Source organism: Chiloscyllium plagiosum, unplaced genomic scaffold (genome assembly GCF_037043375.1).
Source record: "Chiloscyllium plagiosum isolate Xiang-an unplaced genomic scaffold, Cpla_swu_hap1 HiC_scaffold_5, whole genome shotgun sequence".
NCBI classification, from domain to species: Eukaryota; Metazoa; Chordata; class Chondrichthyes; order Orectolobiformes; family Hemiscylliidae; genus Chiloscyllium; species Chiloscyllium plagiosum.
Window position 1 is genome coordinate 49,321,763 of NW_028270143.1, and position 18,644 is coordinate 49,340,406.

Here is an 18,644-nt window from a genome sequence, read left to right on the forward strand (position 1 = left end):
GAAGCAAAATGGGCAGGTTTTGGTTGGGTGTGGGATTAAATCTCAGGGATCCCTTTCGGAATGGCAGGCGGTGACCAGTGGTGTGCCGCAGGGATCAGTGCTGGGACCACAGCTTTTTACAATGTACATTAATGATATAGATGAAGGTATTAAAAATAATATTAGCAAATTTGCTGATGACACAAAGCTGGGTGGCAGGGTGAAATGTGAGGAGGATGTTAGGAGAATACAGGGTGACCTGGACAGGCTAGATGAGTGGACAGATGCATGGCAGATGCAGTTTAATGTGGATAAATGTGTGGTTATCCACTTTGGTGGCAAGAACAGGAAGGCAGATTACTACCTAGATGGAGTCAAGTTAGGTAAAGGGGCAGTAAAACGAGATCTAAGTGTTCTTGTACATCAGTCAATGAAAGCAAGCATGCAGGTACAGCAGGCAATGAAGAAAGCTAACAGCATGCTGGCCTTCATAACAAGAGGGATTGAGTATAGAAGCAAAGAGGTCCTTCTGCATCTGTACAGGGCCCTGGTGAGACCGCAACTGGAATATTTTGCGCAGTTTTGGTCTCCAGGTTTGAGGAAAGACATTCTGGCTATTGAGAGAGTGCAGCGTAGGTTCATGAGGTCAATTCCCGGAATGGTGGGACTATCTTACGCTGAAAGATTGGAGCTACTGGGCTTGTATACCCTTGAGTTTAGAAGGCTGAGAGGGGATCTGATTGAGACGTATAAGATTATTAAAGGATTGGACACTTTGGAGGCAGGAAACATGTTTCCGCTGATGGGTGAGTCCAGAACCAGAGGACACAGCTTAAAAATAAGGGGTAGGCCATTTAGGACAGAGATGAGGAGAAATTTCTTCACCCAGAGTGGTGGGTGTATGGAATGCTCTACCCCAGAAGGCTGTGGAGGCCAAGTCTCTGGATACTTTCAAGAAAGAGTTGGATAGAGTTCTTAAGGATAGTGGAATCAAGAGTTATGGGGATAAGGCAGGAACAGGATACTGATTGAGGATGATCAGCCATGATCATAATGAATAGTGGTGCTGGCTCGAAGGACAAAATGGCCTACTCCTGCACCTATTGTCTATTGACCAAATCCACCCAACTTCAGCTTTGAGAGAGGCTGGAAGCTGGACAGGCAACAAACTGGATTACAATGTTAAGCACAGTAGTGAGATGACAAATTTTAAGGTTTTAAACCAAACAAAATTAAAAAGTGCTGGAACATTGGTGGAGAGAAAAACAGATTTAACATTTCTAGTCCTGTGACCCTTCATCACTGGACTGGAAACATTAACTGTTTTTTTTCTCCACAGATACTGCCAGACCTGCTCAGTTTCTCTGGCATTTCTGTTTTGTTTGTTTCACATCTCCAGCATCCATAATTCTTTATTTTGTTTTGGGATTTTATAACATCTTAATGCTACAAGAAGTCCCAAGTTTTGGAATAGTAAAGTCTAGAGATAACAAAAGAATGAAGAAAGGTTTCAGTACCAGATAAGCTAAATCAGGACAAACTGTATTGTAAGGAACTATGTGTTTGCTTTCAGACTATAAACTGAAATGGAAGCAGGACTGCTATATGGCTAAAATACTAAAAGAGTTTTGCAACTTTGAAAAAACAAGTAGTGCACATTTTAGCTGTGGATCCTTCAAGAGCCATTGAATTAAGGAAAGACCTGACGATAGCTCTCAGATTATTGCTGCTGCTGTGTGCTACACATCTGTAGATGCAGGGCAGCCAGGGATATCCAGAGCCTGCAAATTAAAAACATCCTCCGTAAGAAAGTAAACTAACAGCAGAGGGAGCAGGAAATGGGTTTCATGCACAAGATGAACTTGAAAAGGGCCTAGGAAAGAAACCTGAAGAGGGGAGCTCTGTGCAAGGAAAGGGAGAGGTTCTTAGGAATTTTAGACTGATAGGTGAGGGGAAGAGAGGGAGACAGCTAATCAGGTGGTCTTGAAATTTGTGACCAGATCAATGAGCAACTTGCACTTATTGTTTGGGGAGAATGGACAGGAGTTTCAGAAAACGGTTTGCAACTCGGCAAAGAAGCTGGGCATTGCCTTTGCATTCCAGGATGATCCTGAATTCATGAGCAGCTTTAGCAAATAACAGCAAGACCCCAATAACATTGCGTATGGTCAAGCTAGATTTGGCAGTTGATTGACAGTCAAGTGGTTTAACATATTCATTCAAATCTGAGCCCCTTGATCTTTTGAAACTAGAAATTAGGGATATATACTAGTGGAAAAGCAAGAGTGAAAGAGAATAACCCTTTTTATTGGGGACTGGACATAAAAGTTGTAGTTTTCATAGATTATTGTATCTTTATCATAGATTATTAATTAACCCTGTTTCAATGTAGTGCTCATTCAAAAATATTCTGCCCCAGCTGACTTCTCAGTTAAATGCAGGCCTGCTTATTGGAGTTTGTAATTCAATTTCCAGTGGCAAAAAAATGACTTGTTTCAGGCCATCCCTGGTTGGTTTAAAATTCACTCCCAACCCTAACCCAGCAGAGGCCCCCAGCAGTTGACAAAGCAATCTCGTGATCCACATACAACATTGCATTATTGGAAAGTCAGTGACTGGTTCCTCAAAGGTTTTACTGTGTAAACCACGGATGTTCAAATCCTTTTTGCTGACAAACCCCTTTTCATTGTCATGAATTCAATAATTATCATACCTCAATCATTATTGGCTGTCCCTCAATTCAAAGACTATATCGACTCAGGCTTGCAATTTTCTCCCACGAGTCTTAGTGTGACTGAGAAAGGCAATTCTTTACCCAGACACTTGGCACGGGGCAGTGCTTTCTTACTTTTCTTTCCTTCTTGGTCACCACTCTTCCGTATCATTACAGTGTTTGGTCTCGAGCATGATTCAGTTTGATCAATGTTTTCACCACTGTAAATACTTGGTAACAAACTCCATACAACAGTAACGTCAATACTGCTGCACTTCAGCGTGTTTGGAAGCACTCTCTTTTTCTTCCTGTGCAACGCTGGCCATTTCAAAGTTGAGAGAACAAAACTTGGAGGCAGCAATGCTATTCAGCCATTGAAACACATAGTCCAGCCCACTGTAGTTTATTTTGCAGGAGGTTTACCTGAATGCTTGTGGAACTGGTTTCATGACAGACATGAGCATTTGCTCAACTACCCTCCCATCATATTCAGAGGATGTGGCAAAATACAGTGCAGGTACAAAGGGCAAATGGCCTCCTTCTGCACCATAACAATTCTGTTAATTTCGATATTGATCTTTTGTGAGACTGATATACAGCTTGGTCTCACTGCAGTATAGCGAGTGGTGCTGATAATTGGTCTCTACACTATGATTTCTGCTGTCTTTCAAAAATCACCATTGCCAAACACACTGTGGCATAGGTTGCACAAGGCTGATCTGGTACATCTGATCCAGTGATGATTCTCTATGTCAATGGTTGTCTTTTAACAGAGAGAGATGCCCAGGTATGGATGGTGCTCCACAAATTCCAGAGCCTTTCCTTTAACATGTATGGGAGGTTGAACTTTAGTTTCTAAGGGTCCTTGACTACATAAACTTATGGAAATTCTGCATACAAAGACTGCTTTATTAATGCTTGGTACTTTTTTTTATAAACATTAGTCAGTGGGCTATACATGCTCCTCACTGCACAGTCTATTCTTTACAAGAGCATAATTGAGAGGGCATGAGCCTGCGGAGTGAACACTAAAGATGCAGAGGGATATGAGAGGCACGAGGGAAGCACAGAACTTTTCTAGTTGCTGTTCACTCATTTAATCTTGAAAATGGCACCTTGGGCTGTTGTCCATCTTTCCAATCTGTCAGCAGGCCCTGTAATGAAAACCCGATGGAAGTTCTCTCCAAACTTCAGTTTGAGAACCATTGATATAGTAAGCTGACTAAGAAACATATTCCACAAAAATTAATTTGATTTTATCCTTTACAATGAGGATCTGACACCTGAATACAGGCTGAGGTAACCAGTTGTCAGGAACAACCACTTACCAGATGTTCTTAATAACCTATGTGGCAATAAATGGCTTTTCAATGCAAAAAATATGACAAAATAGCTTCTAGCCTGCAAATGCACAATCCTGCTAAAAGCTGCATAAAACGGTTTTTAATTCTGCTGTAGCTGCATAATTGACTAACTACAGTCTGCTTCAATGGAGATAAGCAGACAATGCTTCCCTTATAGCATAGAAATAACTAGACTGGATAAGACATTACTGGCCATCCTAACTGACCTTCAGATGCAGGTGCAATGGCTCGGTTAGTGAGACAAGGGTGGCCTGAGTGCTGGAAAACAAAGTTGGTTCCCAGGAAATATCACTGGACCAAGTAACTGTCAAATAAAGCAATATCGTGTATTAATTGATAATTGTCTGAATGTACTATGGGATCATAGCCTGTACCTTTCTTTAAGAAATATATAAAAATGTCTTTAAGTCATGTGCGCAGCGCAGCTCCTCTGAGGAACATTGAGGTGTATAACCTCTGTGTTTCTGCATGCTCTGTGCCCGGTCGTATGAAGAAATAAAGAGTGAAGTCTTAAAAGACCAGACCGATTGCAAGTCTTTATTGACTGATCGTGGAACCGAGAACCACCAGGGGTCCAGATCTTCAACAGAACACAAATGCCATCACTCCATAAGGGTGTCTACTGTGATAATCTTTTCACATTTTAGTCTGTGATGTCTTATGTGTAACTAAACCTGACTTAATCATATCCTCGACAATATGACCTGACAGTTTGGATATACAGAACATGGTGGCAACTGTACGTGACCTTTTGTGTATTATAACGTAAAGAAGGAGAATTGCAAGCCCTAAGTCTTCTTCTCTGACTGACTCAAAAATCACAACACTGGGTTATAGTCCAACAGGTTTATTGAAAGTGAAAGGTGAACCTGCATTTGCAGATTTGTATTTGCAGGTACATCCTATTTTGTTCAAAAAGCACACAATCTGTACACAGTCAGTCGATGTGGCATTTTGTAAATTCCTACTTTGGAAATAAAACTAGTCTGACTCCAAGTTGAGATACAATCAGACTTGAAACATGGCCTCACACCTAAAATGCATAGTCTGACTTGAGATGTCCTATTTATTCTGACAAAACCTTAAGTTATCTTGGGGCTGGAACTTGAAAGAAATTCTGGGATTTACTTATTAATCAATCAAAACCTGCACCTCCATTCTATCTAATTAAAGACTTAGTAGCCAGCTAGGTTTGTTCAATACATTTGCTTAAGTTGTATGACCCTTTGATCTTTCACTTATAAATTCTGCGTCTAATGTGTTCTCTCACACTAGCGGCCTGAGGAAGAAGCAGGGGCTCTGAAAGCTTGGGGTTTAAAATAATCCTATTGGACTATAACCCGGTGTCACATGATTTTTGACTTTGCCCACCCCAGTCCAACACCGACACCACCACATCATATCTGACTGACAGCTTGCATACATGCTGGCTTTTGCTTACCAGATCATTTTAATAGATTAATCTGGTTATTATGCTGCCAGTGTTAGACAAAAGTATTAGATTACCTGATTTGTAACACCACCCATAAAAAAAGTGGAAGTGCAGTGGTGTAAATAATACAAATATTCAACAATACATGCTGGCAAACTATGCAAAAACATTCCATAGACCTTAATTAAGACCAGTGTGTGAAATGCACAATACCTATGACCATCCAATTAAAACATTTTCAGCACATTACCTTTTCACAGGAATGTCACCAGTTTGCTCATCCACATAGTCTCTTTTAAGCTCTTCTGGAACATCACTGTCACTATCATAGTCTTGATAAACACTTTTCTCCAACTCATCAGATTCATACTGTTGACAAAAACAATTCTCAGTTTAATTACTTTGAACTTGTAATTCAGCTAATGAAATATCAATTAGAATATGCTGGTTAAACTAACAATTATTTCATACACATGCTGTACTTGGAAATTTTGAGGTGCTCGAGTTTTAACATTTTAAGACTGCCTTTTCAATTTAAGGTAACCGAAGAGGGTCACATGACATTTCATGAAGATTTCTTGGCAGCAGGATTGGGAGATTGTTCAGAGATTAAAGGTGGCCCAGATATCCCTGGGAAGAAGCTGTAATGGGCTTATACTTAGAGATGATAGCAGCAGCTTGAGTGCTAAATGGATAGATTGTGAAGACTGAAAAATGTTACATATGTAGAATCGTAAGCAGTTCTGTTTTAAACTGTCTTCTATTCAAAAAAACAACTGGGGTCTTAAGGATAGCTATTTGACATTTTTGTCTCGATACAAGGCCTTTCTGATTTACATTTCCACAGAGATGGATCTGGAGCAAGCAGAATCTAGTTCTTCCTGAAAATACTCAGTCAAGATTAATCTCCCAGAATCTGGTTGGCAAGAGCATCTGTAAGCTAGAAGACACTGTGGCTAAATGACACAGTACTGTGGATTGAAGCTCATGCTTGGTTTGAATTTACCAAAATTCATGAGGAGTTAAAACAAGGCAGGATGATTTACCAGGTTTGTACAGGAAGAAAAATCTACAAAAACACCTCGCTGTGAAAAACAGCTGTGATCAAAAGTTCAGAGGATGAAAAAGGAAGAGAGGTAAATTTGGAGCTATGAATCACCTTGGACTGACAAAAGTATTGTGTGAAATATGCTTCCAATTGAACTAAAAAAAGTGGAATGTTCTGTAATATGGTTTAAATTTGATGCTGCTTCCAGAGATATTTAACCTGTAATGTTTTTGTGTATTGTTACAGTAACAGCCTTAGAAGGTAAAGTCTTGTCCAGTCATCCTTTAGGGGTTTAATTCTTTTTTAAATTATTGATCCTTACAGAGATTGTAATGAAATCAATGTTATCCATGCAAGAGAAAGCAATGAAACCAACAAAAATTCAAACAATATTCCACAGGCTGTAACTTAAATGTACCATTCATCTGTGGGAATTATGTTCAACTCGAGATTGACTCGTGAGATAAAAGCACTCTCTGCTAAATGGTGTAAGAATAGATTTGATGATTCTGACCGTTGACCATCCCAGTACTAGGAACAAAACTACTTGCATTTAATCACTAACCAAAAAAGTGAAAACAGTAATTCTGTTTGAAGTAGGAAATAAACTTTTATAACAGTAAATGGACATGGTCATACCCCATTAGCAGCAAGAACATCTTCTGATTCATCATCTTTGATGTCTGCCTGGTGTTCAAACGGATTTCCACCATTTTGATACTGGTCAAATAGAGATCCCGTTGTGGCTGGCGTTGTTGTATATTGCTTGCTGGGTGACATAGAAGGGGAACGTGACTGCCGCATAAATTTAAACTCCTAGAAGCAACAGATTTGCATTAAAATCATGAGAATGGAATAGAATTTAGGTCAATGACAGCAAAAGCATCGCACTTCAATCAAAGCAAATAAATAAGGACACAATTCCACAGGATATATGATCAATGAAACAAAACTTATAGTAACTTGTTGCATTGGCAGTGTGATGATACTGTCACTTTAAAAGGTTATTTTGTCTTGGTTTTATATTGAAGAGAGATTGTAAAGACAGAGGTACCGAGCAATCCAATAGAAGCACTGGAGTAAACATGAGGCGCCTTTGGGTTTTTTTTTCGCAAAAGGTTGGAACAATGGAAACAACCTGAATGGGCGTGGCCAGCTCACACACACACACCAGGCTTTCTAGTCCTCTTTTAGCTTCAGCAGTCAGAAGCTGTTTGGGGTCTCAGAAGAGTTGGAGCTTCAGTGAATGATTCCAAGCTACTGCTTCCTCTGAAATCTCTCCATTTTCTTTCCTCTTGGTTTGGAGAACTGCATTAAGAATCTGTGTCTTAATATACCTTTTTTGTGAAGAGGCATGTTTATGGGATCTTTCAATATTGGAACAGGTAATTAGTGATAGATACTATATCTATTATTCAGTTAAGTTTTCCAGTGGTTAAGTTATTCTAAATTCCTCATTCTTTTGTTTGCATTTTAAGTATAGTATTTAAATAAATTGTATTTTGTTTACTGCCAATAAGTCTGACCAGTCGAATTTGGAACAGGCTCTTCGCATCTACCTTTAAAATAAGAAAAAAAGTTAGTGTCTAGACTACCTTCTTAAAATGGTGAAAAGGCAAAAATAATCAGTATAAGTTTTCTGGCAATCACATGTACATACCAACAGTTAGAATATGAACTTACGGCTAGAAGATGTGAATGGTACGAAATGACTGGACAATGTAATCATGTGTATTAGTTTAAATATGATTGGATAATATAGTCATGTGCACTAAACCGGTATGTACACTACATGAATCTGGTTGGACAGAGACATGAACGACTAAGTGTGGAACCTTTTGATTGGAAATTATTTGTAAAATAATTCATTAGAAGCTTATCTTTAAAGAAAAGTACAAAAACTTTATTCTTGTAATACCCATTTTTTTGGTATAATCATCTCCCATGCACATCTGAATAAGTTTTAAACAAAGGAACCCAAACCTCATCTGATCTAAGAGGGAATAAAGTACTAAAATCACCGTTTCAATCTGATAAAGACAGTATAATTGTAATTGTTCTTTTAGAAAGACAGGCTTTGAAATCATGAAGAAACAGCTAATAGAAGAGTGATGTATTTTAAATGCACCATCCAGGTATTCCTGGATAAAAGCACAAGCAGAAAAACACATCCATGTGACAATAGGAGAGTTAACATCATAAGAGTGCCCCATAAAGTCTGTGTAAAGACAGGAAGATTGTTTACTAAGTCAGTCAAGAATAAACATTGAAAGAATGATTGTAGTGTATTTGAAAACTATAACTACATCTAAAAAAAGGAAACAAAAAAGCATGACTTTTCAATGATGCAATAGTATTCAATTACTGAGAAAAGGTACACATCCTGATCATATTGCTCATAAAATGTCATCGACTTCAAATTAAATTACTGACTACTTTCATACTTCAGGAGAGGGGAATCTTCAGGGCAAGTGTAATTATTGATAAAGATGAAACAAATATTGAAGACAGTTAAAAAGAATAATGTGTTGAGACCAGGTGGGCTGTAGACAAGGAGTATCTTTGAACTAAGATCTTAGTGGGCAGTAACAAAGGGCTTACATTACAAAGTAACCCGTAAAACCTCAAATCAACAAGGAAGCTTGGAGCCAATCATTTCAATTGTGATTTTCACATGCACAATGTGCTGAAATAACTAAACTGTTATGGAATAATTTTCTGCCTTTACAGAGGAGACAGTTTCAGTACAATCCAGGATTGGGGAAAGCAGCATAGTGAAATAGAGTTTCCTGTATTATCAATGAGTGGATACCCAAAGCAGATCACTGATGTCAGATGCTAATACAAGTGAAAACAGTCTTTCTATCAAAGGTTCAGGGGAAAGGTAAAAACAAAACAAAAACAGAGAAGCAAACAAAATTTGAAAAGAGACTTGCTGCTAACATAAAGCAGAATCCAAAGGTTTTCTATAATCTTCCAAATAATAAAAAGTTAGTAAAAGGAACAATGGGGCACACTGAAGAACATGAAGTCAATTGACAAAGGGAGGAAAGAAGCTACCAACTGGAGCCTTTAACAAGAAAGATGATGTTGCCCAAGTTACAGTGAAGGAAGAAATGGTTGAAAGACTGCATGAGCGAAAAATTAAGATGGAGACACTATTAGATAGGATTGTAGTACCTAACAAGTTAATAAATCACCAAACTGGAAGTGATGCATCCAAGGATAATGAGGAAAGTGATATTGGAAACTACAAAGACACCAGACATAATCTATCTTAGGTTCAGGGATGGCACAGGAAAATTGCAAATGTTATACTTTTGCTCTAAAAAGGGCACCAGATTCTTACAGCTGACAGCAATACTGGACATGTGAAATCCCAGAGTAAAACCTGAATTGATGACCATAGTTTTTTTTTGCACTTGATTATTGTGGTGGTCAATCATTACACATATTCACACAAGGCTACCAATATACTATGGTCTTATATTCATTGCCACGGAGTGCAGTGGAAGCCGGGACGCTAAATGTCTTCAAGGCCGAGATTGATAGATTCTTGTTGTCTAGAGGAATTAAGGGCTACGGGGAGAACGCTGGTAAGTGGAGCTGAAATGCGCATCAGCCATGATTGAATGGCGGAGTGGACTTGATGGGCCGAATGGCCTTACTTCCACTCCTATGTCTTATGGTCTTATGTTAACAAAAGAACATAAATTTAATACATAGTAGATAAAATATATTTGCACAAAGTTGGAAAGGTGTCACCATGAACAGCAAAAACAAAGATTCAACTTTTTATCCAGCAAGATTCTTCACTGACACTTAACCCGAGTGAAGTGTCGCTCCTTCCATCCCTCTAATTCTTTACTCAACAAGCAATTGCTAGTGTCACGTTTCGGCACTTTACCAAATTATTCTCCAAGACACAGGCACCAGCTAATTGATTGTATTTTTCCGCAAGGACTATTTGGAGGCTGCTAAATCAGCACATCTGATTGTACGGTTTTTTTTGTAAATTGTAAATGCTCAACTTCATAAAACTTCAGTCATTACCTCACCAGGTGGCTTACTGATTCATTTAGCTTAAATCATTTGATTTATTAAAATGGCTGTTTTGACCCAGTGCTAAAAGAAATAAGTTTCTGACCCTTAAAAAGCCATCTTCACAGAACTAAGAACTGAAACCCAAGTACACATTTACTTCTATTTTAGAACCCAAGTTCCAAAATGAAAATCATGTACTATGTACTTTTATTACAGGATAAGCTTAACAACTACTGAACAATTAGTTTAATGTCATTAGCTGGAAAATATTTGGACAGTATAATTGAGGACAAACAATTTACTTGGACAAAGGAAATCCTGCATGGATTTGTTAAAGATAAATTTATTCAACTTGCTAGATTCAGTTTTTTTGATGAGGCATGGAAAGGCTTGATGTGGGTAATGAAGTTGATATAGTGTACAAGGACTTCCAAAAAGGCATTCAATAAACTGATAGATAACATGCTTGTCAGCTGAAGTACAGCCTGTGAAGTCAAAGGGAAATCACAGCATGGACACAAATTACCTGAGTTGCAGGAAGCAAGAAATTGTTTGTGAATTCCAATTTCTTTTAAAACGGAGGAAGGCACAAAGTGGGTTTGCCAAGGGTTGATGTCAGTGGTAGTGTACAGTGATACATAGTGACACACAGTGATTGAGACTTGTGACAGAGAGGAAGGATTAAGACCAGATCCAAAGAATCAGTGGGGAAAAAAAAAATCAAAACAGGATTTGAAGCAGAGTAGATAGGAGACAAAGATCAGCAATTAAATGGCAATTAAAATGGCAGAAGCTGAAGGAAGAATTCCTTTGAGGATTAAAGGAGGCTTCCCAAACTCCATTTCTAATCAATCACTTACATGCAATTGCAAAATACTGAAGTTTGATTTCACAGGACATAGTTCCCAAGTTTCATTTTCTAAAAACATTCGTAGCTCTTCAAGGCGTATTCTACAAAGAAAAAAGTTAATTATAGAAAATCCTCTGTATGTAGGAAATCACAAATTCGCCTATCTGCACTAAAAACTAAGTCTCAACAAAAGTCAACATCCATGGACAAAAAACACGCATGTGATTTTTGACGTATTTTTAAACAATCTCTGCACTCATGAATTTAATCATTTGCAGGAGTTCTTAGGAACAGAACCCTTGCAGATACGGAGGAATGACTGCAATCTTTTAATTATAAATTTTATTTTATACAAAGAAAAGGGTTTAGGTTGGTAAACACATTTGGGTTTATAAATTTCTCTCTTCCTTCTTTCTACTGACCAATATTCAAGCTTCAAGCTGAAGCAGTTTTGAAAGTAAACTTCATAGCTGTTTCAACTTCCTTTCACAATATCATCATGCTTCATCACTTTGAAATCCACCAGCAATGGCCATTTTAAAACGGCACTATATCGTATTTGTATTCACAGAATGAGAACAATTAGGAATGCAGCATTAAGTGCCTTTTTCTGCACCAAGTCCAAACAGAAATAAAGGCTTGGAAGTGTCTTCACATTTGCACTTAAAGGGTGCTAACACATGTTCAAGACGTTGTAGCTTTCTCAACACAAACATGTTACACTTCTAATAATGTGCATTTTTAAAATTCTTTTTGCATTTACCCACAGCCTTATTTGAATGAGTTCCCACCACAATACTGTTCACAACCAACTCCTAAATCCAAGAATCCCAAAATGTATTTGTTTCAGACCTTCTTCAAAACTGATAGTTTAGTTTCTTGCTGCACCTGAAAACCTAAGAACATTTTTTCTGAAGATGATGTGAAATTTTTTTGAGTCTTTATTAAAACAAAAGTGACCCACTGTGCGTTCTGTATTTTCTGAATGGATTTTTGTAACATAAATGTAAGTAATATTATGAATTGAAGACCTTTCCAAAATTGAAAGTTCCCCAATATGCAATGTCTGATTTCCTGCTGGACCTTCTGGCACTCATGATATACACTGTTTTGGATACAGGGGCAATAACATCATGAGCAATCCATAATTTGAATACAGAATCACGATCGTAAGGACAGGGCCACGAGAAAAATCCAGAAGATTTTTTGTTTTAAATGAAAAGCCAGCATCGTGGGCGGCACGGTGGCACAGTGGTTAGCACTGCTGCCTCACAGCGCCAGAGACCCAGGTTCAATTCCCCCCTCAGGCGACTGACTGTGTGAAGTTTGCACGTTCTCCCCGTGTCTGCGTGGGTTTCCTCCGGGTGCTCCGGTTTCCTCCCACCATCCAAAGATGTGCAGGGTCAGGTGAATTGGCCATACTAAATTGCCTGTAGTGTTAGGTAAGGGGTAAATGTAGGGGTATGGGTGGGTTTCGCTTCGGCGGGTCGGTGTGGACTTGTTGAGCCGAAGGGCCTGTTTCCACACTGTAATCTAATCTAAATCTAATCTAAATTTTTATTTGGTCAGTTTTGAGTAATTCTGCGTGTGGGAGAAACTGCGATTTTAGAACACAGAATAGTTCAGCACAGTACAGGTCCTTGTTATTGTGCTGACCTTTTATCCTATGCTAAGACCAAACTAACCGACATACCCTTCGTTTTACTATCATCCATGTGCCTATCCAAGAGTCACTTAAATGTCCCTAATGCATCTGACTCTATTACCACTGCTGGCAGTACATTGCATGCACTCAACACTCTCTGTGTAAAGAATCTACCTCTGACATCTCCCCTAAACCTTCCTCCAATCACTGTAAAATTATGTCCCCTTGTGATAGCCATTTCCACCCTGGGAAAAAGTCTCTAACTATTCACTCTATTTAGGCCTCTCATAATCTTGTACACCTCTATCAGGTCATCTGTCATCTTTCTTTACTGCAATGAGAAAAGTCCTGGCACCCTCAAACCTTCTTCATATGACATGTCCTCCAGTCAGGCAGCATCCTGGTAAATCTCCTCTCACCCTCTCTAAAGCTTCCACATCCTTGCTATAATGAAGCGACTAGAACTGAACATGATATTCCAACTGTGGTCTAACCAGGGTTTTATACATCTGTAGCATAACCTCATGGCTCTTAAACTCAATCCCCCCGCTGACGAAAGCCAACACACCATATGCCTTCTTAACAATCCTATCAACTTGTGTGGCAACTTTGAGGGATCCACAGACATGGACCCCAATATCCCCCTGTTCCTCCACACTGCCAAGAATCCAGCCTTTAACCCTGCAATCTGTATTCAAATTTGACTATTCAAAATGAATCACTTCACACTTTTCCAGACTGAACTCCAACTGCGACCACTCAGCCCAGTTCTGCATCCTGTCAATGTCCAGTTGTAACCTACAACAACCCTCCACATTATCCACAACTCTACCAACCTTCGCGTCTTCGGCAAACTCACTAACCCACCCTTCCACTTCTTCATCCAAGTCATTTATAAAAATCACAAACAGCAGGGGTCCCAAAACAGATCCCTGTGGAACACCACCAGTCACCAAAATCCTGGCTGAATACTTTCCATCTACAACCATCCTGTCTTCTCTGGGTCAGTCAATTCTGTATTCCATGCCTCCTTTTGATGGAGACGTACCTCATGCTAATTTAAACTTCTATCGTTTGAGTGGTTTTGTATGCCGCTATGGTGGTCTTAGCATAAGTAGTAGTCAGATGGTCATGCAGTCCATCCTGGAGGGAGCTACTGAGAGGAGTTAATCTGTGTTAAGTGTTACAAAAGAAAAGAACTGTGGATCTGGAAATCTGAAACAAAAGCAGAAATTGCTGGAAAATCTCAGCAGGTCTGGCAGCATCTATGGAGTGTAATCAAAGTTAATATTTTGGGTTCAGTGACCCTTCTTCAGAATGGAAGGATCTTCTGGAGAAGGGTCACTGAACCCAAATTATTAATTTTGATTTCTCTACACAGATGCTGCTAAACATGCTGAGCTCTTCCAGCAATTTCTGGATTTTTTTCAGTATTACATTTAGTTCTAGGTGTCTTACATCAAGAAGAAAATATTAGCTTGGAGGAGGTATAGCACAAATTCATTGAAGAACACCCAAGGCTAAAATATCAAATTAAGGACATATCACATAGATGAACCTTGATACTCCCTTGAATAGTGAAGGCATAGTTGAGGTGTTTGAAATAATTAAACAAATTGATAGAATAGACAGTGAGTATCCATTGCTTCCAGGAGGGAATAACCTTATAAAACTAGGCCATTCAAGTTAACAAGTAGTACTTCACCAAACGTTAGTGGAAATCTAGCTTTCTGAAAAAAAAACTAAAGGTAGGATAAATTGAAAATTTCAAAACTTTTCTGAAGTGATATTGAACCAAAGAAAGGAACCAGGGTTAGGATTTGGAATTATGGCTCTTCAGTGCAGAGTGATGTCCGAGCCAAAAGGTCCAGCTTGAAGTTCCACCTGCTCTGGATATGTGTTCTAACATGTCTGAACAGACTGATTAACAATGTCTACAAATCACCTATAATTGAACAGATTAGCAGAATAGGCATTAAGGGTTGAATGGCAAACACTCTATTCTACATTCTTCATAGGTGACAGAACAGGGACATGGGAGGTAGTATCAAAACTTAGAGCACGCAAGGAGAAAAGGTGTTGGTGTGAAGGTGAGAATGTATTTTAATTCAGGCAAGCAAGACACCTGTTCTTAGTAAGGAATCATTTTTTTGAGGTTGGTGCGGGTAGGGAGGGAACCCTCTTATTGACTTCAGTTTGCAACTCCATGCTTAATGCTTCCTCCAGTGAAGCTTTATTGCAAAGGTATCAGTGATATTTTTCCCCCTGTCATTTGGTCAACATTTGGGAGGTCCATCCTAACAACAATGCAGATGTATCTATTCCCAAGGAACTGCAGTAGTTCAAGCAGTTCACTTGCCAACATTGTAAAGGGCAATTAGGATTAGACAACTAAAGATGGCCGAGCCAGCAACACCCAGATTCTATTAAAGAGCAAAGTAAAAAGCATTCATGTAAACATAAATAACTTTTACCTGTGATAGCTTTTAAAATAATTCACACTTTGTTTTCGAATAGACTCCTGCAACACCTCTGATTTACTGCCACAAAATTCTTCACCAACTTGCATCAGTCTGGTTTGCAAACAAATAACACTGAGATTTTAAATACGTTTAGTACATACAAATATAATAAATCAAAAAATAGCCACTATTTAGTACAAGTATTGTCCTAATACCTGCTAATAATGTCCAGTACAAAAATAAAATCGTCATACTTGAAACTGGATAAATCTGTTCCAAGCAAATATGTTTTTGCTTTTAATTGAACATCCTGGAGAACAAGAATATGACAGTCAATATCAGTACAAGAACTCATTAAATTCATGATTTGGATCATTAAATTCATTAAACATTAACTTCATAATTTAAGAAGTCAAATTGTAAAGCTAAATAGACTTTTATTGCTTGCAGAAATACTTGCAGATTTTTGGGTTAAGTTAGTGGTCACACTCATGACAATATTAGACAGACATACCAGTTTACCATATCCCATAGCTAAATCAAAAATGAACTGCATCAAATGAGCATTACACACCTATTCAAATCCATGCAATTGGTTCAGGAATTTATTTTTAGCTTTCAGCTACAATCAAGATCAGTTTGTAGATCAAAAATCTGTCTCTCTCAGCTTGAAATATATTCAACTTTCAGCATTCACTGCTAGACAGGGGAGAGAATTCCTAATGTTAATGACCCTGAAATCTGTGCCTTATTTCTGGAACTATGTTCTTTACTTATAGATTCTCAAGGAGAAATATCATTTTAGCACAAACCCTGTCAACTTCCCTCAGAATTTTATATGTTTGAAGGTCATCTATCAATGCTTCTCAACCTCAATGAGCATTGGCCTAATCTCTTTTCCTCATTTTCCCAGAAACCAACTTTACAAACCTTCTTTGAACTGCCTTGAAAGCAAGCAAACTGCTCTTTAAAGGATGAGACAAAAACTGTGTACACAGTACTGTAGGGATGGTCTCATCCACCATCTGTACAGTTCTATCAAGGTTTCCACTTCAGTATTACCATCCCCTTGTATTAAAGTCAATATTGCATTTGCCTTCCTGATTACTTGTTACACCGGCATGTTAACTTGCTAGCCATGAATGACAACACCCAGATCCCCCTTTAATGCACTTTTCTGTGGACTTGCTCCATTTAAATAATACTCGTTTCCCATTCTTCTTACCCATGTGGACAACCTGATGTTCTGCCACACATTATTCCATCTACCAACTTCTCAGCATTCACCCGAGCGATCTATATCCTTTATGGTTTCCAATCACGGTCTTCACAACTTATCGTCCCATCTATTGATGGATCATCATCAAGTTAGTCTGCTCTTCCAAAATTATTGATGTAGAGTGGAAAGTTATAGCCCCAGCAATGATTTCAGTGATATCCCAATAGTCATAATTTGCTGATCTGAAAACGATCCATGCATTGAAACTATGCCGTCAGCCAATTTATTCATGCTCATATACTAACTCCAGCTCTTAATATATGAAGTGGAGATACTCAATACTCAAAGTTAGTTCCAAAAAATAAAGTGATAAATGTTCACTCTCTCCACAAATGGTGTCAGAGCTGCTAAATTTCTCCAGCAACTTTTTTTAAAAATTTCAATATCTCTGGCACATTGCTTTTCTTTCTCTCATACACTTGCACTCTCACTGGCATATACTCCCTCACACACGCACACTCTCACACCTCCCCTCTCAAGCACACACTCACACACTTGATCAAGACCATGTGCGCACGCACACACATGCACACCACTCCCCCCCCCCCCCACCACCACCTACACAATTTTGCAATCTCATATTCAAGATCTATGTAAGAGTCAATTTATACAAATGGCTACGCAGCAAAAAGGTGTCTGAGATTTTAAGTTTGCAAGACTTTACGATGGAGTAAACAGGAATCTTAAAACGAAGTCCTGCAGTTTTAAAACAGCAAAATTCCTAGAGATTTAAAATAGAAACCATCTGGTAGTTTGAAAAATAAAAATCTTTCACCAAATGAGGCACAAACCTGCCAGATCCGAGAAAGGCCATGCTCCAACTTCTTTTTCACATAACTTCGATTAAAGTTGGCATCATCTGTGGAAATCTCAGTACGGCCATCTGAATAAATAAAAAGCTTTTTTTTAACTAAATTCAATTTTTTTTCATATATTATTTATGTAGATTTTAATTTTGCATCCTTTTCAATGCATATCACTGCTGTCATATGGCCTTTTATTCAACCAACCACAGATTTTCTCAGAACTGGGCTAATTGTTTTTCTTATGTACAGCAGATGCCTGATTCTCACCATATTGTGAAAATGTCAATCATAACATCTTATCAAAGCAACTCAGTAACTAAATGGATAGGCAATAAATGTTATAAGATTAGAGAATTATAATTCACACGCGTTTCATATTTATCCAATGTCTATCAAGAGATTTTAAAGTCACATTGGCTCCAAAGGTAAGCAGCCTAATAAGTTATTCCATACTTCAGGCTGAACTTGGTGTGTGATTAAGAAAGATGTTATACTACCAGAAGAGAGCAATTGAAAGGGTATAATTTGAATATATTGCTATTTCAATTGACTGATGTATATTTACAGAAGTATGGGCAATAACAAAGTGGATTATTTGTGCCCCAGCTACCATTAGTGACCCTGGTGGAAATAGAAATAGTTTGTCGAGACAGATAAGAGAATACTAGAACACTGGCTCTTGCTCTACCACCATATGTATGTGCATCTCTGCCTTATGGAATGCAGTAGTTGAAACAAAAGGTCACTCCCAAATTCTTGCTTCAGTAAATGGAACCTTTCCAACATTATACATGGAGAAAGTGAGGACTGCAGATGCTGGAGATCAGAGCTTAAAAATTTTAGATTAGATTAGATTAGATTAGATTACTTTTTTTTAGATTAGATTACTTACCTCCTGAAGAAGGGCTTATGCCCGAAACATCGATTCTCCTGCTTCTTTGATGCTTCCTGACCTGCTGCACTTTTCCAGCAACACATTTTTAAACATTATATACATGCCAAGAACGAATTTAAAAATTTAA

General features: G+C 38.4%; 1 protein-coding gene across 3 annotated transcripts in view; it reads right to left on the bottom strand.

Annotated features, from left to right (window-relative positions):
- The window catches only part of vps50 (VPS50 EARP/GARPII complex subunit), a 186,019-nt gene that overhangs the window by 53,198 nt on the left and 114,177 nt on the right, over positions 1-18,644 (bottom strand). For 2 of the 3 annotated variants that reach the window (XM_087987151.1, XM_043689946.2), the window contains 6 exons: positions 17,608-17,699; positions 15,753-15,847; positions 15,550-15,669; positions 11,441-11,531; positions 7,176-7,352; positions 5,739-5,857 (listed from right to left, as the gene is read on the bottom strand). In XM_087987151.1, coding sequence (XP_087843277.1) covers positions 5,739-5,857; positions 7,176-7,352; positions 11,441-11,531; positions 15,550-15,669; positions 15,753-15,847; positions 17,608-17,699 — 694 coding nt within the window. The remainder of the gene's footprint in view (positions 1-5,738; positions 5,858-7,175; positions 7,353-11,440; positions 11,532-15,549; positions 15,670-15,752; positions 15,848-17,607; positions 17,700-18,644) is intronic. The other variant, XM_043689947.2, reaches the window with a different exon arrangement.